Source organism: Choloepus didactylus, chromosome 1 (assembly GCF_015220235.1).
Source record: "Choloepus didactylus isolate mChoDid1 chromosome 1, mChoDid1.pri, whole genome shotgun sequence".
Classification (NCBI taxonomy): Eukaryota; Metazoa; Chordata; class Mammalia; order Pilosa; family Megalonychidae; genus Choloepus; species Choloepus didactylus.
Window position 1 is genome coordinate 3,129,917 of NC_051307.1, and position 22,445 is coordinate 3,152,361.

The following is a 22,445-nucleotide window of genomic DNA, read 5'->3' on the forward strand; positions in this document are numbered from 1 at the left end:
CCCCCCAAGAGGGAGGCTTCTGGGGACCAGTCCCGCTGTCCCCAGCGTGGGTGGCTGCGTGACACGGATTTAAGCAACCCACGGACGATAAACAGCAGTAACCACGCGTCAGCATCCCCATGAAAATATTTATTTGTGGACAATCACAGGTCAACAGAGGCATCACAAAACGGACAGGCAGCACGGAGAGGCGTTACGTTCACAGACACGACCACACACGCAGGTGGGGGCTCGCGAGGACCGACCCTGCCTCAGCGGCGGGCACCACGGGGCGCAACGTGCTTTGCCACCGCCCCCGGGAGCCTCCAGACATCGGCGCCTGTTTCCAAGGCACAGCCCTCCCCTTTGGTCCAGTTTTGCAATAACTGGCCAAAATGCCAACTAAAATTCCAAATTAGAAACTAGCTGTAAAGGTAAATGCAGCAAGACACCCCCCACGTGGCTCATCCTTCTGGGGTGACAGGGAGTAACTCAGCAATTCAATTCCCTTTCCAAAAATAGTGACACGTACACCCGCAGGTGTGGCTTCCTCCTCCCTCCTCTTCCTCACATGCCACTGGGGGCAGCCACGTCCCCTGCGCCCCACCAGCCGGGCACTGCCCGCCGCACCCCGGAGCTGGGTCCTGGGCCTCACTTCCGCTGACCCTGCCCTGAGCTCCCAGCCCGGGTGAGGGGCTTCGTGAGGACCATCCCGGGGCCAAGCTTATCGGTCCCAAGGCCCCTGCCCAGGGCTTCCCCAAGACAGGGTGGAGTTTCGGGGTCTCGGGGTGCAGGGATGCACTTATCCTCTCTCCGTGCCTGTCCCCCCAGCTCTGCTGGGCAAAGGGCTCATCCTCGCCACTGCCTCAGAATCGACCGGCAGGACGGTGGTGCCCACGGCCCAGGGCACCCGGGTGGCTCTCGGCCTCGCCAAGGATCTCGCACCAGAACCACGGCCCCCGTTGCATGGGGTTTGGGCTGTCGCTCACCGGCACGACTCTGAAGCTGGGGTCCCCCAACCCCGAGGCTCGCCCCCCGCCCGGAGTTCAGCTCTGGAGAGGAGCACCCTGCCCGGCTCGGACGCGCCTGTTCACAGTCAGAATGGAAAGAAAAGTTCCGGGGGGATCTCTCCACTGACACAAAGTCTTAAAATATTCTCTAGGTCAGACTTGACGTTTGAAACAAATGAGCACACTGTGCCTTTGTAAGCAGACTCGGTAATGAGGTGGGAATGTGGTTTTTAACTCGTCTTTGCACATTAAGAACAGAAAACATTTTGCACCAAGAATGAACTGTGGGAGTCAAGCAGAGGAAACACCTGACGGAGAGCTCACGACTGTGGTCCCGGGGGACCTCGGCCGCGCATCGGGACACCCAGGTGGCAGCCCCGGGCAGCGGTGGCGTTCCCAGGAGCCTCCCCGGCGTGACGGGGGACGGACGCAGGCCATGCCCATGCCCACCGTGAAGCAGAGCGCAGGCTTCTGATGGAGTCGCCTGGCAGAGAAGTATCTAGAAACTACCAGGCAGCCATGCTCTCGCGTGCCGGGGGGGGGTGGATGCACCGTCCTGAGCTGCTCCTGCCCCTGCCCTCACCGAGTCCCTCTGCTGGCTGAGGCTGGAACGGTGCGGCCGGTGCTGAGGCCACGGCGCTGTCCCTACGCAAACATAAAGGAACCAGCCCCCACTCTCTCCCTGACAAACCTGCCAGCCAGCCCTGATGTGGCTGTCACAAAGCAACTGTGGCAGAGGAGTGGCACACACATACACGCGCGTAGCTCACGCCACCACCACAAGGCAGCTCCTGGCCTGAACGTATGTCCCCACTCCTCACTGCAGGACACCTGGCCAGCCCCGGGGACCCTGCTGGAGAGGGTGGGAGGCGCCAGGGGGCTCCCAGAGCCGCCCTCCCTGGGCCTGGGTGTCCCTGGAGCCCGCTTGGCCGCGGCTGTCCAGGCAAGTGTCGATGGTAAGAGCCGCTGGGCATGGGAGGAAGGGAAGGCCCCAGCCGGTGGAGTGAGGTGATGGGGACATGCGCAGGGCCAGTAGCCGCCGTCCCCAGGTGCCGAGCAGGGCTGGGGGGCTTGTGTCCACCGCCAGGACCCTCAGCACATCACCTACTCGGCTTCCCCATGGACCCCAGTCACTGCTGTGCAGGGGCACTCAGGTTCCAGAGTGGACCCTGCCCTGCAGGGAGACTGGGCCGCTGCAAAAAAGGGGGCTCCTGCCTGCCCTGTACCACAGCCCAGCCATGGGGTCCAGGACGTGGAGCAACGCCCCCTGAGAGGCGGCACCCCACCCAAGGACAGGGCCCGGGGCTCCCACGGTGGGCACACATGGAGGCTGGGGCTTGGGCACCCCGCTGAGCCCTCCCAGCTATGCCCTCCGCCCGGAGCCCACAGCCCACCCTGGGCTTCCCCGGGATCTGGCCTGCAGTGACCGCCCAGGCAGAAGCCCGCGGCACTGATGGGCATCCCCTCCAGTGGGTGAGGGCAGCGCGGCTGGTCCCCAGGGGCCCCTTCCCTCCAGGCGCCCGGGCCCGGCCCTGCCCCCCGACCCTGGGCCCGACGCGCCGGAAAGTGCCATCTTTAAAACAGGATCTACAGTTTTCAAGAACAGGATATGAAAGAATCACTTTTACAGTCACCTCGGCAGCAGCAGGCAGCGATTTAAAGCTGGTAAGAAAAGGATCCTATTTTGCAATCCACCCTTGAGAGCGAAGGAAGGTCCAGAGCCCTGGATGAGAAGGGATTAGGACATCGCGGAGGGAACCCTGCTGTCAGCTGTGGACTGCGGTTAACGTAACTGTAGCAGTGCTGCTTCAACAGCTCTAACAAAGCGAGCACACGAACGCAAAATGTTAGTAACATAAACCTGGGGGGGGGTGTATACGGAAACCGTACTTTCTGCAAGCCTACAGTACTGTAATAAAATAAAATTTTTAAATGCAAATAAAAAAAGGAAAGAGGAAAGTAGTATATTAGGATTCTGAATCTGAAAACAAGCAGGCAATTCTGGACTCATAACAAATGATTAGCCTTATGTTGCAGGTTAATAAACGATGGAAAGTGAAACAAAAATTCTAATTTGGATCCAAACCATCTCGAAAACCACTTCCACAGAGCACGGTCAACTTCTTGGCAGGAATTTCTAGATGAAGTCAGTCCTGGGCCTTGGGCCTTGGCCCGGCGGCCGGCAGATGCCCCCGTAAGAGGAGCGGAGACGGCGCGGCCTCGGCGGGAATCCCGGCCCAGGTGCCTCTCCCGCATCAGTGTGGGCGAGCGGGCGCTGCTTTCCGCGGAAGCCGATTCTCCCAGGAGCCCCTTCCCCTGCGCCGTGACCCGTCGGTGGAGCACCAACTCTCTTCCCAGCGCTGGGGACTCTGGCGCCAAGGAAGCCAGAAGAGCGCGTTCCCGGCTATGCCAGGAGAGTTACCAACTCGCAGCCGGGCAGAGGGTCCTGGCTGTGCGACGCACAGGGAGGTCACAGTTTGCACTAAGTCCCAAACCCAGCACCGGGTTCTCCGGGGGGAGGCTCTCCTGCTCTCACTGAACAGACCCCTGCGGGCTACCCCTTAGTCCTCCACCTCCTTCTCCACGTACAGAAAAAGAAAGAAGGAAAGGAAAGGCCTCCTCGCGGGCTGGCGATGGGGCCATCTCGCTCATTTTGGCAGCGGCGGTACTTCCCGGCGAAAGCGCTCCGAAGGCGCAGGGTGGGCTTGGCCGGCTCCGGTGCCCAGGGCAGGCTGTGTAGTGGCTCTGGGGCACCGGGGGCCGGGCTTTGCTCCGGGGCTCCAAGGGGCCCGTTATTTCTTTCTCTCCTGGGCACCAGGACCCTCGACGGCTCAACATGCCCAGACAGACCCACCTCGTGCAGGCCGCCGCATGGCGCCAAGGAGCAGGCAGGCATGGGCCGGGATGCTGGGAATGTGGGTGAGGAGCGACGGGAGAGGGAAGCCGTGAGCTCCAGGGGAGCAGCAGCTCTTGGTGGGGGACCCAGGAAAGGGCCCTGCTGTGGGGGTCCGTGCTAGTGCGAATCTGTTACATCCTCCCCCCACAAAAGCCAGGTTGCTTTAATCCTACCTCATGGGTGGGATCTTTGATTAGGCTGTTTCCACGGAGATGTGACCCACTCAGCCATGGGAGAGATCCGAGCACTGCGGGGGGCACAGAACGCAGACCCAAGGGTGCAGGGAGGGTGGGCGGAGGGAAAGGCCCCGGGCTGACGGTTAACAGCGGCTCAGGAGCCCCTTACGCCCTCGGCTCCCGTCTACACACCAACACCGGGGCTCAGCCGTTTGTCGCCAGCAGGTCGTGGCACGGACACGCCGGACCCCAGGCCAGGAGAGTCCTCCAGGAGGAACCGCACGCAGGCCTTTCTGGACTCTTCCACCAATGTCTACCAACACCGAGCCCTGCTGGGGGGCGTCCTGTCACCTTGCCCCGGCAGGTTCTAGGAGACGCTCACGGGTTATGAGGTGAGAGGCGGTGAAGGATGCGCCTAACAAGATGACGCAGAACCTGCGTGTGTCGGGGCCACTGACGGCAAACGTCCCCCACGCGGCCCAGCGGGAGCGCGGCACCCGCGAGCCCCACGGACCCGCAGAGCAGCGAACTGGGAAACAGGAATTCTGACGCAGGGAAAAGAGGATGAGATGAGAATGACAATAATGGTATTTGGCATAATTCTCCAGGAAATGGTCGGCTAAACCCACTGCTCCCCAGAAAGGCGCCCCTGATCCCAGCCCCGGTTGGAAGCTGGTGGTGACAGAAGGTTCCGTGCGACGCCCCCTGCCCCTGCCCCCACGCCGCGGACGTGATACACGGGGCTGGTGGCAGGGGGACCCGGCGCCTTCAGGGACAGGGAGGGGCTGGGTTTCCAAACAACGGACTTCCGCGATCGCTCTGTTGGTTTTAAAAAGCACAACCAGCACGTTTCCAGTGAGGACCCATTGGTGCTGGGCAGTCACGAAACAAAAGAAGACATCATGGTTCCGCCACGGTTCTAAGGCAGACGTCACATCTTCATGGGCACAGGACGAGATGAGACAGCACGTGGGCGACGGCGATGTCCGTGGCCGTCACAGCAGCGTGGCCTGGATGACGATCTTGGGGTCCTCAATGTCCCGCTTACTCTGGATCATCCTGAGCTCCAGCTGGGCCGGGCTGGGCTTCTGTCCGTTTCCTGCCTGGGCTGCAGGACAGATGGCGTCAGCGGACAGAGGGAGACCAGGGGTCGCTCTCAGCTTCCCCGCCATCCCTGCTGTCTGTTCCAGATCGTCTCCGAATGAGAAGGGAGCTGCACGCTGTGACCCCAACCTAAGAGCCAAGGCCCGCGGCGACTGTCCGCCCACCCTGTGGGAGCCGGTTTCCCTCCCCCAGCTCCCGGCGGGGGCTCCCACACGCAGCACCGGCAGCAGGGCCGTGTTGTGGGGGAGGGCAGGCACACGGCCCCGTGCCCCCGCTGAGCAGTACCTTGGGCACATCTGATGGTTCTCTGCAGGACGTGGTGCATGGCTGACACCGTCTTCTCGCAGGCCACCTGCCGTGGGGAGAGAGGGGCGCGGGCTGCAGGGTGGGATGTGCCTGTGCCCTGGGAGCTGACCCCAAAGCCAGGGGGCCCCACGCCAGCCCCCGCTCTCCGGGCCAGGCGCAACCAGGCCCTCTTGCACGGCTGGCCTGCTGCAGGGACATCAGGGAGAGCTGAGCTGGTGCCTTCAGTGGCCATGGGAGGGGCTCTCTACCGACCTTGGCCGACACGGTTAGTGGGCTCAGCGGACACGTGTTTCTGGACTGAATTAACCAGAAAGGATCTGGAGTGCCCAGGCCTTCTGCCCGAGCAGCCCTAAAGCTGCTGGTGGTTCCGAGTCCGTGACCTGTGGGCAGTGAGGCCTCTGCTGGGCAGCCTGTGGCACAGATACTACTCGCCCCCACCCCGAGGGACGTGGGGGGGTCGCAAAGCCTGGTGGGGGCTGCACACTTCAGCTGCGCTTTCAGGTCTGCAATGCACTTGGAAGGCATCATCTGAGCCCCTGGATGGAGCTGAGGGCCCCCTGAGTCAACCCCATCACTGGCCATCGGGGTGGGGGTGCACCAGGGGCAACTGTGCAATGCGTCTGGCACATGCACCTGCACCCCAACTCTTGTCACCCTCCTCCGTGCAGTGGGCCCCCCGGCACAGAGCTGCCGCCTTGAGCTGCCCTCTCCGTCCCCGTGCCCTCCCCCGGCTGCGGCAGGGAAGCAGCCCCCACTGCGCCACCCACATCGGGACCCACAGATGGGCCCAGCCCAGTGACCCCAGGCTGGGGCCATCTCTGCCCGTCATGGTTTCCTGTCTTTGCCTTCAGCAACATTGAAAGAGGATGTGACCCAGTGTCAGCTGATGGGGTGTTCAGTAAAAATAACTTGAATAGATTCAAAAGTTCGCAGTAAGAGCCGAGCCTCCAACACCCAGTCTGAGGCCCCAGCTGCCCCCACCCTGTTCTCCTAAAGGTGGCCGCGCGCCTCTGGTCCGCCCCTTTCCCAGAAGCCTGTGAAATCGTCATGGCCAGTACCTTTTTGGTAACAGGTGTTTACAATAGTCATCTTCTAGAAGATGCTTTTAAATTCCCCGGAAGGCAAGAAAACGGGGCACGTGATGGACCCAAGTGGAAAGTCCACAACTGTCATCCAACGCGGGGTGTGTCCCCGTGGGTAGATGCAGGTTTTAAACACATTCTCTCACTTAACACCCCGCAGCCCTGGGGTGCGCACCCCGGTTCTCCCTACTTCCCAGCCGGGTGGGACGGGCACCCACCAGCAGGACCCCTGGGCGCACGGCCTCCCCTCCTCCGGCCAGGCAGGACGGCCAAGCAGGACAAGCCCGTGTCCTCCCTGCTCGCCAGGCCCTGGCCTGCTGCCCGCCAAGCCGCAGCTCTGCCCGCTGACCTTGAGGTTGTCGGGGTGCTTGTGCGTCCAGGCCAGGAGCATGGCGGCAAAGAGGTCACCTGTGCCCACGAAGACGGCGTCCACCCTGCGTATCTCCATGCGGATCCGCTCCGTCACCGTGGAGCCGTCGGGCTTCCCTGGAGGAGGGACACGGCCAGCTGGCACCTGAGGCTCTTTGGCCAGGGGAGGCCACCTCGGCCCAGGGCCTGCCCTCTTCCACCCCAGCCCCTGCTTCAGGGAAACCCTGGGGCTCGGGCTGTGCCCAGTGCCCCCCACCGGTCCCCCAAGCTGCGGCCCCTTCCCAAGGGAGGAGGTGAAAAGGTGGAACCCTTGGGGGGCCCAGTCTGGGTGGCCCAGGGAGGGGGGCTCTGGACAGGCAGGAGAGTAGAAAGGGTGTGTCGGGCTGGGGGCACGTGCTGTGAGCCCCTCGAGCAGGGACGCAGATGGGGGAGGGTGGCTCACTCTCCCCGGGGGACAGTGGATCTGACATGGGGCCACCACCAGTCTCTGGCCCCAGGTCCTGGGGTGCACTACGGTTAAACCATCGACCTCTCCAAGCCAGAGAGGCATCGCGGGGAGGTCAGGAGCTGGGGGCTGCGGTCACCCGGCTCACGGGAGGCTGTGGGTGCCATCACGTGGGACCTGAGGGACCCCGGGCACTTGCCCGACCTTGGGGCCAGCACAACGAGAGCATGGACCATTGCTCAGCTGCCCTCCCGTGAGCACCCGCTTTGCCCCACTGGCCAGGGCATGGCCCACACCCAGTGAGTCTGCGGGGTGGCAGCGCATGGCGGGGAGAAGGGTTGGCAGGGTGCAGTGGGGCAAGGGGGCGCAGTAAGACGGGTAGCAGGGGTCCTTCTGAGTGGGGCGTGGCTGGGAGAGGGGTGGCAGGGCATGGCGGGGCGAGGGGTGACAGGACTCACAGGTGCGCTGGCTGCCCAGGGCGATCAGGTAGTCACTGCCCCGCATGGACGGCAGGTCGGAGCTGGTGATGACCACGGTGTCAGGGCCCATGGCGTGCAGCGTGTCCATGACCTGGGCAGGGGGGTGAGAGGGGTCGTCAGCTCAGCAGCCGCACGGCCAGTCCGAAATAATGCACCGTTGCTAGCCGGGAGGCCTGGAGACGAGGGGTCCGGCTGTGCCCACACCTCGAGTGACCACATGGGCTGCCCTCGGCAAGGGGGAGGCGGCAGGGGCGAGAAGCCTGCAGAACCGCGCCCTGGCCCCTGTCCACCGGCCCCCACCCCCCGGCTGCCCGCGGCCCAGAGCACGGCGCCCACAGCCCGGCCCAGCCCCAGGAGCCAAAGCCGCTCACACCCACCCCAGGCAGCCTCCACCTTCCACCTGGGCAGGCCGTTCACTCACTCATTCACTCAACAAACACCTGGCGCCGTGTGCTGGGAACACGCCGGCAGGGGCTCACCGCCCTCGCAGGGCATAAAACCCCCCACCGGGGTGCACGTGGGGGTCAGGAGAGGGCCGCTCAGGGAGACTGAGGTCAGCGGGGACGGCTGTGCGTTCCGAGGGCAGAGCCGGGGCCGAGGCAGCGGCTCCAGGGCTGGGGACAGGCGGGGGTCCCGCTCAGAGGACACCACCTCACCCGCCTGCCCCACTCAGAAGGACCCCCACAGACCCACTCACTCCGGGGCCCGGAACCTGCGACAGTGACCTTATCTGTGACCTTGGCAGAGGTCCCCACTTAGGATGAGGCCAAACTGGGGCAGGTCCCTGTGAACCCAATGACTGGTGTCCTTACAAGAGGGACAGTTGGACACAGACATATGGACTCCGAGAGAAGGTGGCAGAGATGGGGCTGCGGCCACCAGCTCAGGGGCTCGGGGGCCCCGGTGCTGGAAGGGGCTGCGGGTGCCTCCCCAAGGGCCTGCGGAGCAAGCTGACCTGGCTCACAGCTGACTCCGGACTTCCGGCCTCCAGAACCGAGAACCAATTTCTGCTGTTTGAAGCCCCCCGGTTAGTGGTGCTTTGTCTCGGTGGCCCCCAGAAACCCAGATCTGGGGGAGCCTGAGAATCTGGCTGGATGATGGGCCATGTCCCTGAAGAAGGTCACGTGCTGACCCCACACTTGGAGAAGCCCTGGTGCCGGCATGGGGTCCGAGTCTTGCTCCCGCACAAGGAGAAGGCTCCCCCGCCCCCATGTCGGCTGACCCTGGGGGGCCTGGGGCTCTGCAGCCAGGTGGTGACCCCAAAGGCCCCAGCGACACACAAAGAGGGCTCGGCCTGTTTGCTGCCCTCCTGCAAAGCCCCATCTTCCTGCGCAGCTGCCGGAGAGCATGGCTTGCACCCCGCTGGGTGGGTGGTCTCTGCCCCAGGGTGAGCGGGACCTCTCCAGGGGGACCCAAGTGTATGGGACCCTCCAGGTGGGCAGCACTGCCAGGCTCGGGCACCGGGCAGGGCCCACGGCATGAGCTGTCTCTAATTCCCACTGCGGGCAGGTCCCTCAGAGATGACGGGGTGCACTGCCCACGGCCCCCCACCCCCAGCTGGACCACCAGAGCGGCGGCCCCTTCAGTGGCCCTGTCTCCAATGCTGCAGCTGCCTCTCGGACATAACAGGAGTCCCAAAGGCCCCGAAGTGACCGCCCGCTGGCTGTGTGTCCAGCACCGCCCTGAGCTTCCTGGGCCCGAAGGGGAGCTCCTGCCTCAAAGGGAGCCCGGCTGTGGGGCCTGGACACAGCCGGGGGTCGGGAAACCCCACTGAGGCTAAACACCAGCATGCATCACGGTCAACGAGCCCGCACAAGGGCATGGAGGAGCCCTGAGGAAGGAATCGTGCCTGCGGGCAGCAGCCTCGGCCCCTGCCTCCATGTCCCCCCGTGGCCTGTGGATTCCAGTCTGCCTGGAGGGCCCTTACTTTGGTGCAAAACAAACCTCTTAAAAAATGTGTGTCCTGCTGGTCCGTTTGTCTGGTGGAACCCTGACCCACATGGCTTTGTCCCGCCAGGAGGAAACGGCTACACAGACCTGCCTACGTGTGCTGCCATCTCCCACGGTTTGCATGCAGTCTGGGGAGGGGCCCCCCACCCCCCCACCCCGTGCAGGTGGGTAACGGGGCTCCCTCTCCCTCCCCCCTGTGAGGGGCTCTCTCCTCCCCTCCCTGAGTGGCTCCCCCCACCCCCACATGTAGCTGCCCCCTCCCCAGAGTGGCTCTCCCGACCCCGTCCCCTCCCCCTGCGTGCCACCCCCCCATCAGGCCCCCCCACCATGTGTGGCCGTCCCCTCCCCCGGGAGCTGTGTCCCGTGCCTCCGAGGAGGGCGGCCTTACCTCCAAGGCCTCTTCCTGGGTGCGGATCTTCCTGCCGGTCAGTATCCTGGAGGACGGGCCGGGGGGCAGGCAGGTGAAGCCGCGATGCCTCCTCCCCAGGGCCCGCCTGGCAAGGCTGAGCCAGCAGAGGGGACCCCCACCCCAACCCCCAAAGGGAACCGACGTCTGCTGGTCACCGTGGACTGGGGGCCATGTGACGAGGGGTGGGGTCGAGAGGGCCCCCGTCCCAGGACAGGCGGATGGAAGGTGCCAAATGGGGGTCGGTGTCTGCACGTGGCGACAGCTCCCCGGCCCAGCCCGAGGCTCCCAAGAGCTGCACGACCCTGGCAAGGGGGACCCCGACCACCAGGATGCCCACAGGGCCAAGACGCCACCTTCGTAGCAGCCCACTGATTGTGCGGGGTGCCCACAGACTGGAGAGGGGGATCCTTCTCCACTGGAAACCCGACTTTGGGGGGGAGCCCCAACATGAGGCCTTGCATGCCCACTTCCAGGGCTCTGGGGCCCCCCACAGGCTGGTGATGGCCTGCTGAGGCTGGTAGAACAGCCCCCAGCCACGGTGCCAGGACACCCTGTGCCCGTTCCATCCCCCAAAGGGCCCTGCTCCTCGGGAAAACAGCTGCAGGCACGTGGGGGTCTCCAGGGCCCCCTGCTTGTGATGCAGTCTCAGGTGAGGCCGGGGCTGGGACGCAGGGAGGCGAGTCCCCCTTCCGGGGCCCTGGTTCCTGCTGGGCAGAGGCAGCACCTCCCGGGGAGCCCCCCGGGGCAGACCTGGAGGAATTCCCGACCGGGGGGGCTTCGGAGAGAAGTCACTTACTCGGCCTCGAACTGATTGGGCGTTATGATGTCGGCGACCGGCACGACCTTCTCCTTGTACACGGGGAGCAGGTCCTCCGGGACATACTGGCGGAGAAGGAGAGAAGGGTCACGAGCTCACGTGGGATCAGGCGGACGCTGGTGGCACAGGGCAGCCGAGGTCCAGGCCGGGTGGGCGGTGAGCCCGGGGGGGACGGCTGGGCAGGGCAGGGCGCAGGCGACTGCGGGGCGGTGGAAGGAAGGGCCTCGACGTGCAGGGGTGAGAGAGGCGAGGGTCCGCGGGGCAGCACCAGCAGAGAACGAAGCTTTCCGAGTGTGGGGGCTCCCCGGTGGGTGGGCCGGGGAAGCCCAGAGGCCAGGCGGGACAAGCTGCCCATCCCTGGTCCCACTGCCAACAGGTGGGGTGACCAGGGGCGCAGGAGGGGCTCAGGGGCCTGGGATGGCCAGGGCCTGGGTCACAAGCCCTTGCCCGTGTGCTGGTAAGTTACGGTTCATCAACGTTAACGCATCCTCAATCTCCCAATTTTTTGTCTTAAATTATCTGACAAACACTTCAACACAACACAACACAATGGTTTTCTTTCATCATCGGAATCCCTTACAAAGAATCCTGAAGCCCAAGTCCAACACGGGCACCGGGAGGAAAGTTTTATGGCCTATTTCACCAGCCACTGGCTGACCCGCTGCATTGCCGCGTGCTGGTTATGGATCCTTCTCCATCACTTTGTTCCCACTGACCCCCCTGGAGAGCCGAGGCCCCGACACTGACCTGATGCCCCCAGCAGAGAGGCCTCGACCCGAGCCTACCCGCGTGTGTCACACCACCTGTCTGAGCCGTGCACATCACGTGCATCCGGGCCAGCCTCAGCTCATGAGGAAAAGTCAAGACCACGCAACCGGGAGAGCTATTGGACCCCAGGCACACAGAACTGGACAGCGCCCACCACACCTCAGCACCCAAACCTGGGGGTCCTGCAGGAGGCGGCAGCCAAGCCACCCAAGGGAGCAGCACGAGAAACGGAGGGATTGTATGGTGGACACCAGGGCAGGGAACCTTCTGGAAAACAGGCGTGGGAGAGGCCGGTGTCAGTGAAGCAGTGGCCAGGCCAGAGCTCGGCTGACCCGCAGCCCAGACGTCCCCGTGTTTGCCGCAGTCCTTGGGCTGTTAAACCTCTAAGTCTGACACTCACATCCACATAATCTCTTGAGTTCCTCCACCCCTGAATTTCCAGGCTTCCACGAGGCCCTCGGGATGATTTTTGCCAATGGTTTTCTACGTCACCCTCTTTTTGACTCAGTTACTCTAAGTCAGGGGCGCGTAAACCACAGCCTGCCCGTTCTCATGTGACCTGAGAGTAAAGGATGATTTTTGCATTTTTAAATGGTTGTAAAAGAACAACATTCCGTGATGGTGTGGAATTCTTTCCAGCGTCACGGGTGAGGTTTCACTGGAGCGCGGGCCCGTTCTCCGGGGTTCACGCTGCTCCCTGCCGCGTCACCAACGCTCCCGACAGGGCCCGGGGCCCCGGGGGAGATCGGCCGGCGCAGCTCCGCGGCCCTCCCGCTCCCACGAGGCCGGGCCCTGGCCTGAGGTAGGGACTAGAGGCAGCCCTGCCCCTCGGCCGGACAGACGGGGCTGCGCGAGGGCCTGACACGACACAGCCACTCACCATGGAGCCCTCGCCGTCCCACTTGTCGCCCATCACCGGGTCGCACACTGCGGAGACAAAGGGAGCGCGTCAGCACACGGTCCCCAGCCTGCCCCACGCAGCCCTGTCGTCTCCCGTCACCTGGCGCTTAGCAGCTTATTGTCCAGGACAATCGAGCGCCTCCCAGGTGCACCCACCCCGGCACCCAAGTGTGAGAAGGCGCCCACCCTGGCACCTGGTGTGAGAGCAGCATCCACCCCGGCACCCAGTGTGAGAAGGCGCCCACCCTGGCACCCAGGTGTGAGAGCAGCACCTACCCGGCACCCAGTGTGAGAGCAGCACCTACCCCAGCTCCCAGGTGTGAGAGCAGCACCTACCTGGCACCCAGTGTGAGAGCAGCACCTACCCCAGCTCCCAGGTGTGAGAGGAGCACCCTCCCCGGCACCCAGGTGTGAGAAGACACCCACCATACACCAGCTTTGTGTTCTGCTGCTTCAGCTCCTGCACGATGTCCACCACCATGGCCAGGAATGACTTGTCCCTGGTGTAACCTTTGGGAGGGAGAGACCAGGTCATCTCAGAAAACAGGGATCGCGTCACCCACTGTGACAAAACCGTCCCTGGAGGCCAGTGGGAAGCAGCTGAGGCTCCAGCCAGCACAGGGCCAGTGCCCTAAACAACACAGAGCCACAGGGGGCCCAGAGTTTTCCCTTCTATATTTTTTCATTTTCAGGAATAAGCCTGTGTCACTTTTACTATGTCAAAATGCACATTTTTTTGATCACGCAGTTCACAAATGAAACCACCGCAACAATTGTTCCTTGCCTGTGCTCCACGCCCAGCCCTTCCCGCCCCGGGCAGCACACCAGTAACCCAGTCGCCCCCTCCCACGGGCCTGGAGCCCCAGGGGGCCGCCCTGAAGGAGCGGGGATGGGGGCCTCACCTGTGAGCACGTAGTCATACTTGTTCACCTTGTTCAGCCTGAGGCCCTCGTACAGCTCGTGGAGCTCATCGGAGTTCAGCACTTGCCCCTTCCAGTGGGCGTAGCCTGGGGGAGGCAGGACACGCAGCTGACACACGCGTGCAAGACACAGCGGGCGTGAACACGCACATGTACACGCAGGGGTGACGCCATGGCATTAACACGTGTGTGCACACACAGGGGAGACGCAGGGGGTGTTAACATGCACAGCTGCCCCTGACGGCACGACGGCCTCCAGCCACGACCTGCTCTCGCCGACCATGCCGGGTGGCCGGTCCCTCCCCTCGGGGGCAGTGGGAGGACGGACAGGGTCACCGAGGCGCGGCCAGCACAGGGGCCCTTCTGCTCCCTGCTGTGCCCGACGGCCTAAAGCACACAGGGCACCCAGGCTTCCCGGCGGCCTGTTGGTACGGACACCACCGATACGACACGCCGTGGTGACCTGTAGCTGGTGCTGTGGTCGTCTGGCATCACCGATACTGATGATTGATTATTGATTGACAGCCCTCAGCCTTTCAACTGCCAGATCCTTCTGAGATTACACAGACCATCAGGGGCGTCTGCTCTCCAGGCCTAGGGACACCTGCAGGACCTGGGCCGTGCTTTTGGGTGGGGGGTGGAGATAGGGAGCAGCACGAGGGCCCCTGCACCCACATGGCTTCTGTCCTTTCAGCAGCAGCGTCTCGGGGCGTTGCTGTGCATAGACGCTGGACAAACGTTGACTGCACACACACCCAACTATCTGGGCCACTGTGGGCTGCATTGTGTCCCCCAAAAGCCCTGTTTGAGTTCTGACCCTGTGCTGTGACAGCGACCTTCTCTGGGGACAGGGTCTTTGCAGGTGCGGTTAGTTAAGAGGAGGCCACACTGTGGGGGGTGAGGGGTGCGGGGACTGTACCCCAATGTGACTGGTGTCCTTTAGGAAGGGGGAGGAGGCACAGGCCAAGGGGGAGCCCCTGGAAGATGGAGGCCGAGACGGGAGTAACGCAGCCGAGAGCCACGGGGTGCTGAGGCCAACGACCACCGCCAGGAGCCGGGGGCAGGAAGGAGCATGGCCTCCAGCCCTGTGGACGTGTTACCGCCCGGGGACAGTGAGGCCAGGCCGGGCAGCCTGGAGGGGGCTCAGCCGGATGTGCCTGGCTCCCCTGCCCACCAGGCGACTGCTCCCCAAGCTCAGGGCGTAGGGAAACCCTGACACAGAGACAGTCGGGAACGAAAAGGAGGCCCCAGGCCAGGCGTCCACTCCACACTGCCCTCGGCTCAAGGAGTCCCAGGGTGGGCAGGGCACCCATGCCCAGGAGGACAGACTGGGGCAGCTGCCCTGAGCAGTGCCAGGTTCACCCACTGGGCAGGGGGGCTGCCCCCGGACCCCCCGTGCTCCACTGCTGGAAAGAGCCCGGCTGCTCCACAGACCCTCCTGCGTGGGACTCACACGCACTAGGGAAAGCCCCCGAGGGGCACCCGGGCCCCTGACCTGGAGCCAGCCAGCTTGGCCGCCCACCCCCACTCTGCTCCCTCCGGGTGGACCCCGCCATGGGCGCCGAGGGGCCTGAGCGGAAGGGGGCTCGGTCAGGCTGGGGGCAGGAGCCCCTCTCCCTACCCAGGGGCCACCGGAGAGCAGTGAGTGTGAACAAACGCCCGGACGCCGTGGGCCTGGGGGTCCCCAGGAAGGGTGGGTGGGGGGCCGAGGCCCCTCCTGGGTGCTCTGCATGGGGACCCTGTCGACCAAGAAGTAGCAACGTGGGCTGTAAAGCCACAAAAGCATTTATTGGGGGTCTCAGAACTGCAATTTGGGGAGCACAGATTCAGGGAGCCACACAAATGGTGTCTCCATTTCCTTTGAAAAGCAAAGAGAGGATGGGAAAAAGAAGTTAGGACAAGGGACTGAGAAAGGTTTCATTTTCTGGGAAGGGGAAGGTTTGTTGGCTGCTCAGGTTTCGCTTCTGGCAGCGGGTTTCGGGTGTCGGGGTGGCCCGAGGCCTCTCCAGCACGGCCTGCGGCTCCGTTTAAGTCTCCTGGGCCAAGTTACTCACTTTTCTTCCACTCCCTGTAACTAGGGCCCGGGAGCGCATCTGTGGGGCTGAGACACTGATCGCCGGGTCAGGAGGGGCCCGTGGGTGGGTCCACTGAGGGCAGGAGCTGGGGGGCCGTGCTCCCAGCCCCGGCTGTAAATTAAGAGGAGCCACCTCCCACTGGGCAGGTGTTTGTTCAAGGAAGGCCGAGCGGGGATAGAACTCAAAGCCAGGAGCGGGAGGCCCCAGAAAACAGGGGTTCCTTCCCGACACCCGTCCCATCTGGGCGCGTCCAAGTGAACTGGACCAGGAAAGCAGCTGAGGCAGCTGCAGGTGAGGCAGCCGCAGGTGAGGCACCCAGCCAGAACTGCTGAGCCCGAGCCCCCCAGGACGGGGCCCAGGAATTTGGGGTTTCACAGGCCCTGGGTTATATATACACAAATTTGAGAAATACTGATCTAGAAAGCAGGTGGCAAATGACAGCCTGCCAGCTCTCTCTGTACACCTCACAAGGGAAGAATATTTTTCTTTTCAAATGGTTGGGAAAAAAGTAAAAAAGAAGCTTATTTTGTGACATGTAAAAATTATATGAAATTCAAATTTCAGCATGTGTAAAGTAGTATTGTAACCCTGCCATGCCCATTCCTTCACAAATGGTCTATGGTGGCTTTTGTGCTATGGCAGCCACAAAAGTTGCAAAGCTTAAAATACTGAGTACCTGACCCTTTAAGGGAAGTCTGCTGGCCCCTGTCTAGAAAACCTGCTCGCCCAGGAGCCAGACACGGATAAAAAGATCACAGTGTCATCATCAGCAGGGAAAGGCAACCCAAACCCCGGGACAGCCCACTTCCCGTCCACCGGGACAGCTGGGCTCGCAGATACTAGCAGGTGCTGGCGAGGACGTGGGGAAACCGGAACCCTCGTGCGCTGCTGCTGGGAACGGAGCAGCTGCTTTGGAAAACAGGCTGGCAGTGCCTCAAAATGCTCAACGTGGAGTTAGCATATGACAGGCAATTCCACGCCTGGGAACCTCCAAGAGAAATGAAAAGCCTTGTCCACACAGAACCCTGTGTGTGAGCGATCGTGGCAGCATTACTGTTATCAGCCCCAAGGAGAAACCAGCCCAGCACCCGTCGCGGCCTTCCACACAGTGGCATGTCACTGGGCCCTGGAAAAGAACGCTGTTCTGATGCACGCTACAGTGTGGATGAGCACTGAAAACGTGCTCGGTGAAAGCAGCCAGCCACAGAGGGACAAATATTACACAATTCCACTTATACGAAACATCCGGAAGAGGCAAATCTATGGAGACAGCAAGGAGATTTGTGGCTGCCCGGGGCTGGGGAGGGGAAGGGGAAATGGCTGCAAATGGCCACAGGGTTTCCTTTTGGGGGTGATGAAGATGTGCTGGAACTAGAGAAAGGTGATGGACGCACAAGGTTGTGAAAACACCAGAAACCACTGCCTCGTACGTTTTAAATGAACGGATCATACAGTATGTGAATTACACCTCTTGCCTTTTTAAAAAAGTGTGATTTCCAAACTGCAGGAGTGGACACACCAAGGCTGGAGGGACTGGGTATGTGGGCCCTGCTCTCGGAGCCTTCCCACGCTGGCACGGGTCCGAGACAAGCACTGGCCCTGAGCAGAAGCATCCGGGGCTCTCGTAACCGTGTGCTGAGGCAGCGGTGGCGGCCAGTGGGGCCTGGCTGGACTCGTGTGGCATGTCCCCCGGCCTGAGCTGCCTACAAGCCCCCATGGCGGGACCAAGACTGGAAACTGACAGCGGCTGGGCCTCAGCCAACAGAAGGGCCATCCCGGGCCTGGGACCCTGAAGGGGGGACGGCCTCCGACTGAGGTTTCCATGGTCTTGTACGAGTCTTGTACAAACAGCCTTTTATAAGCACTTGCTGGAGGACAGTGAAAGAGAAAGCGCTTCCAGCTCTTCAACAAAGAAAGCGAAACACCCAAATGCTTCTGGGTCCACGGCCAGGACGTGCCTGCCACAGGCCATGGCACGAAGACGGGGTGGGCTGGCCCCGCTGCCCGTTCCCAGCAGCAGCTCCTCTGCCCCGGGTGACAGGTGCTGCCCTGCGAGGGGGGCAGCCACACACCTGAGCAGCCGCCGGCAGGGATTGGAGAAAGGAGAATGAGGGGTGCAGGGAGAAGTGGGGCTCCCCTGGCCACTGCAGATCAGGGCCCAAGCCCTCAGTGGAGGCCAAGGGACCATGGGGGAAGGCCTCCTCCTAGAAGCCCCCTGATTAGACCAGGCAGAGCCCCGGGGCCCCAGGAGCAGGATTTCCAAGCTAGCAGTGGGTCGGAGCTCCAGACGGTTCCCGAGCCAGCAGGCCAGGCAGGGCATTGGGAGCAAGCTGGAGCAGAAGCAGGGGGGCCTCCTGCCCTACATGTGCCCACATCTGCAGGGCCTCCAGCCTAGCTCTCCTGGGACAGGCTGGAAACCCCATTCTCTCGGACCCCTGAGGATGGCTGGTTCCGGAGGAGGCCACCAGGCCCGGCTCAAGCGCAAAGGGGTCCCAGTGCAAAGGGCCGCGGGGGTTTCAGCCCCAGGTCTCCGCTCACGGCGAGCTAGCCTGATTACGGCCCACCACCCACAGCTCCACGTGCGGGGCTCAGTGCCACCGGTGCAGGCCGGGAGCTCCCTGGAGCCATTCAAGCCCTTTGGGCCTCCCCCCGGTTCCCGAGCTCCAGGTGCACTCAGCAAACCGGAGTGAGAAGGGACTACTAATGAGGGGGAGCCTCTCCTCCTGAGGCTGGTTCCCTACCAAGTTTTAACTACAATCCCCATCGCCCCCCTCAAAAAAAAAGTGCATCCAAGAGAATTACAGGAAACGCTTCCCTGCGAGTGCGGGAGTGAGGCCCCACCTGCCAGGCTGCTTCCGGGACGTCCTGTGCTCTCGTGGTTCCCCGTGACTCCAAAGCGACTTCAGAAGGACAGCCCGGGCTTCAAAGGACCGGATGCCTCTGTTCTCCCGCAACCACGGCAGTGTCGCAACGGAGGGGAGAGTGGGCTCCGTGCCCAGTGGGCTCTCCGAGGGCCAGGGGTCAGCGACCGTGTGGGGAACAGGCTGGCCAGCTAGGGACCCCCCCACCCCAGACAACACGGGAGGCTTTCCAAGCATGTGACCCTCAAACCTGGGAACCGGCGTTCCCCCACAAGGCTCCGTGCCAAAGAAACACTTAGGGTGCGAGTGTGCGAGAGAGATGCACACGCGGCTTCCCCGAGGTGCTGGCTCACTGGATGTCACTGGAAGCCACCGCCACGTCCTGTCCAGGTGTGCCCGCCCCGTTCCGCAGGCCACCCGGGACGGCAGGGACCTGGTGAGCCATCAGGGCTGGCTCTGGGCCAGGCTCAGCCCCCCACTTAACTCTCACAACACAGGGGAGCCACCGAGATCACCAGGGGGAAACCGAGGCCCAGAGAGGCTACGCTGCCCACCACAGGTCATACGAGCGGCTGGGATGCGAACATGAGCCGACCAGCCCTAGAGCCTCTGTCCTAACTTGCCAGGCTGCCCCTGTGAGGTCTCCATGTCCCCGTCCGTAAAACGAGGGGTCAGACCCCCAGGGCCCACTGCCCACACCCGCAGGAGGTTCTCCAAGGACACTGCCGGCCGGGCATTACCTGTGTGGTTTGAAAACTGGACAGAGTTCACCGTGTCGATTTCAAATCCCAGAACCTGACAAAGAGAAAAGCAACAGGCAGTGAGTGCGGTCTGGGCTCACAGTTCACCACCGCGGGGGTCCCAAGTGCTGGCTGGGGCGCAACCCAGAAGAGGGGGTGGCTGGGGCCAGAAGCAGGGTGAGGCAGGGCCCCCGGGATGTCGGGGTTGTGAGAGGGGAGCTGGGGGGTCCCCTTTGCCACCGGAGCCACCTGGAGCCATGCCATCTTTAGCAAGTTCATTCACAGCACAGAAAGCTGTCTAAGCAAATTCCAAGAGGCCACTGAGTTAAAAAGGTGATTTTTTAAAAAGTAGGTACAGGTTTTTAAATAAAGGGTAAGGAAAGGCCAGGCCTAAAATGGCCTAGACTGGACATCTACACAAGCAAATACAGACAACCATTCTCTTGATGACAAGGGGACGGGTTTCTCTGTGCGTATCTGTATGTATTTCCCTCTTCTTAAGAAACTGTGATTTCCAGGCTGTTACAGACCCTCAGGGGACACGCCCCATTCCCCTGTGAGTCTCCTGTGACCCCACTTGTGACCCTGCCATAGGGGACACCCCTCTGCCGTCTCCCTGCCAGGCCCCGCCACCCTCCGCCCACCCCCTCCTCCGAGCCAAATGGGTCTCTCAACCCAGGACCACGGCCGCTGCTCCCAGCTGCCCCCGGAACGAAAGTCCCACATCCAGGGGCCTTGAGTTCAGGGTCGGGGTGAGGCCCGCTCGGCTCCCGGCCCCTCATCACGAGGAGCAAACGGAGCCAGTCTGACATGACCAATTCAGCAGGGCACCAGGAGACCCAGGCCCAAGCTCCTTGTCAGAGGCCACCCCGTGGAAGAGCAAAGCCAGCGGCCCCATGCTCTGTAAGCTATGGGGTCCCTGGGCCTTTGGGACCCCCGCCCCACACAGCTGGCCCAGGCCTGGGGGAGGCTGGGGGTCTTCACGGACCCCAGCTACCACTCGTCCAGGTGAGCTCTAAGCCCTGACTTTGGAGCCACTTGGGGATCCAGCAGGACGAGGAGGTGCTGACCAAGTCAGTGCACCTGCCATCAGGAGGGGCTGGCCTGGGAAGGAGGGCGGGGGTCCGGGGGCTGCTTCCCGTCCCTCTCGTCACGCGGGCGGAGGTTACGCAGCTGTGCTCCCCACGTGATGATTCACCAAGCTGCATACTCACGATTTGTATTCACCGAGGTCTTTCTAAAAACGAAGCCAGTGTCACCACTACTTAAAGCAGTGACGTAGAAGCTAAAATTGGCACTTGGCAAATCTCGCCCCACTGCATGTCCCTTCTACACAGCAAAAACTCACAGCATTTCAAATCTCTAGAAATGCTAATCAACCCCGAAGGCACAGATTTCAGCAACAAGGACACAAATCTGGAAGATCCTCTCCAGATATTCTGCTCCCTCACTTCCGGATGTGGATAAAATGAAGCCTCTGGAGCTGGCAGAGGCGCCTAAGAACAAAAGCTATTTTCTGCTTCTAAATGACAGGGAGAGAGCTCAGTCCCTGGGCCGCCATCTCCATTTCCAAGAGCACAAGCGAAATGGGCTTATTCGTCAGTGCCCCACACCCACGTGGCCATTTCCAGGCCCCCTGTCCCACGGCCACGTGTGATGCTGAGCCAGACGCGGAAGGAAACTCAAGGCTGGGGCCCAGCTCCACACCGGGGGCCCGCAGGTGCCAGGGAGGGGGCTTTGCGAGCCGTGCTGGGACCCTGGTGACCACACCCTGCTGGAGCTGCCAACGGGGACGGGAAGTGGGAAACTGGGAGGCAGGGGAGGGCCGGGGGGCTGCTGGGCCTGTGCGGTACCCCCACTTCCTCACCCCTCCCTCGCCCCTTCCCCACCCCAGCAGTGACGGAGCCCTCCCACAGCTGCGGCTACAGCCGCTTGGCAGCTTTCCCATCACCCCTACTGACCCCAGCACAGTGGCCAGCGTCCCCTTCTCCCAGCTTCTAAGTTCCAATGACCCCAACCTCTTCCCTGTGATCCCCCAGTCCTGGTGGAGTGAGTGGCATGAAGACCAGCGCTGGGGGCCGGCAGCTGCCGTCCCCATATGTTTGTGTTTCCTTTTTGCCTTTTAGGTTTTCCCAACGTGTGGCTGAACAGCTGCGGATACTGAGCTCTCTGTTAGAGCAGCTGCTGGGGTTTCCGTTTCCGGCCTGGGTGCTGCAGGATCCCCTGCCTTGCCCCGTCCCAGGGGAGCTGAAGACCAACTGGCCCTTGACCCCAGGCCGGCACGGAGTCCCAGACACGTGGCTGCAGCGAGCAGCTGGCTCTCCCCCCGTGAGACCCCGGTTCCTGCACCGTCACAGCCTCGAAGCACAGGGGTCCCTGAAAGGCAGAATCTCCCCTGGTGGGCGCACAGGGAAACCAGAGATCCAGGTGTGAGGAGGACTCGGGTGGTGTGGATCGCCTTGGAGACGGAGGGGCCACGTAGCAAGGAATATGGGTGGGGCAGCCAGACACAAAACGGGGACCCCAGACTCCAGCCACAAGGAACCGCGTTCTGCCAACAATCCGAGTGAGCCTGGAAGCGGAGATTCCAGATGAGGGCCAGCCCACTGACCCCTCGATTTCGGCCCCTGTGAGGCCCTGAGCAGAGGCCCAGCCCGGCCCACCTGGGCGTCTGACTGGTCAGCGGTCACTGTTTTAAGTGTGGGGAACCTCGCTGTGCAGCAACAGAAAACCAAGACGGCTCCTGAAAAGTGACGCGGCTGGCAGCGGCCTTGGTCTGCACGTCACCCTCGTCTGCGGCACTGGGGGCCCCTGCCAGGTGCTCGCCATCTGCCCACCTCGTGGGGTCTGGACACCCCCTGCCTCCTCCCTGTGAGCCCGGTGGTCTGTCCTTCCTGTTTATTCCAGAACACTCTGTCCTTCACTGACTGAGCACCGTCCCCGTGGCCTATGGAGAACCCCGTGGCCCCTGCTGGGGGGACGCCCACTCCAGCAGAGGATGTGCCACCTCCAGTGGTGCCGCGAGTGTCTGCGAAGCCCCCAGTGAGGCGTGCAGGGCGCAGGGAGGACAGGGCACCGAGGGGTCCGTCCGAAGCGCCGACACCTTCCCACGTGAGGCTTGGAGGGACTCTCCTCACTTGTAAAACGGGTTCTCCGTCT

At 62.7% G+C, this 22,445-nt stretch overlaps 1 protein-coding gene across 2 annotated transcripts in view; it reads right to left on the reverse strand.

Moving 5' to 3' along the window:
• Positions 1 to 108: 108 nt before the first annotated feature.
• PDXK (pyridoxal kinase) overlaps positions 109 to 22,445 on the reverse strand; it is a 29,087-nt gene continuing 6,750 nt past the window's right edge. For both annotated transcript variants that reach the window (XM_037830886.1, XM_037830878.1), the window contains exons 2-11: positions 19,287 to 19,341; positions 13,593 to 13,697; positions 13,117 to 13,200; positions 12,671 to 12,717; positions 11,002 to 11,087; positions 10,185 to 10,230; positions 7,826 to 7,937; positions 6,903 to 7,039; positions 5,451 to 5,517; positions 109 to 5,169 (exon numbers count right to left, since the gene is read on the reverse strand). In XM_037830886.1, the coding sequence (XP_037686814.1) occupies positions 5,057 to 5,169; positions 5,451 to 5,517; positions 6,903 to 7,039; positions 7,826 to 7,937; positions 10,185 to 10,230; positions 11,002 to 11,087; positions 12,671 to 12,717; positions 13,117 to 13,200; positions 13,593 to 13,697; positions 19,287 to 19,341 (852 nt within the window). In that variant the 3' untranslated portion in view covers positions 109 to 5,056. The remainder of the gene's footprint in view (positions 5,170 to 5,450; positions 5,518 to 6,902; positions 7,040 to 7,825; positions 7,938 to 10,184; positions 10,231 to 11,001; positions 11,088 to 12,670; positions 12,718 to 13,116; positions 13,201 to 13,592; positions 13,698 to 19,286; positions 19,342 to 22,445) is intronic.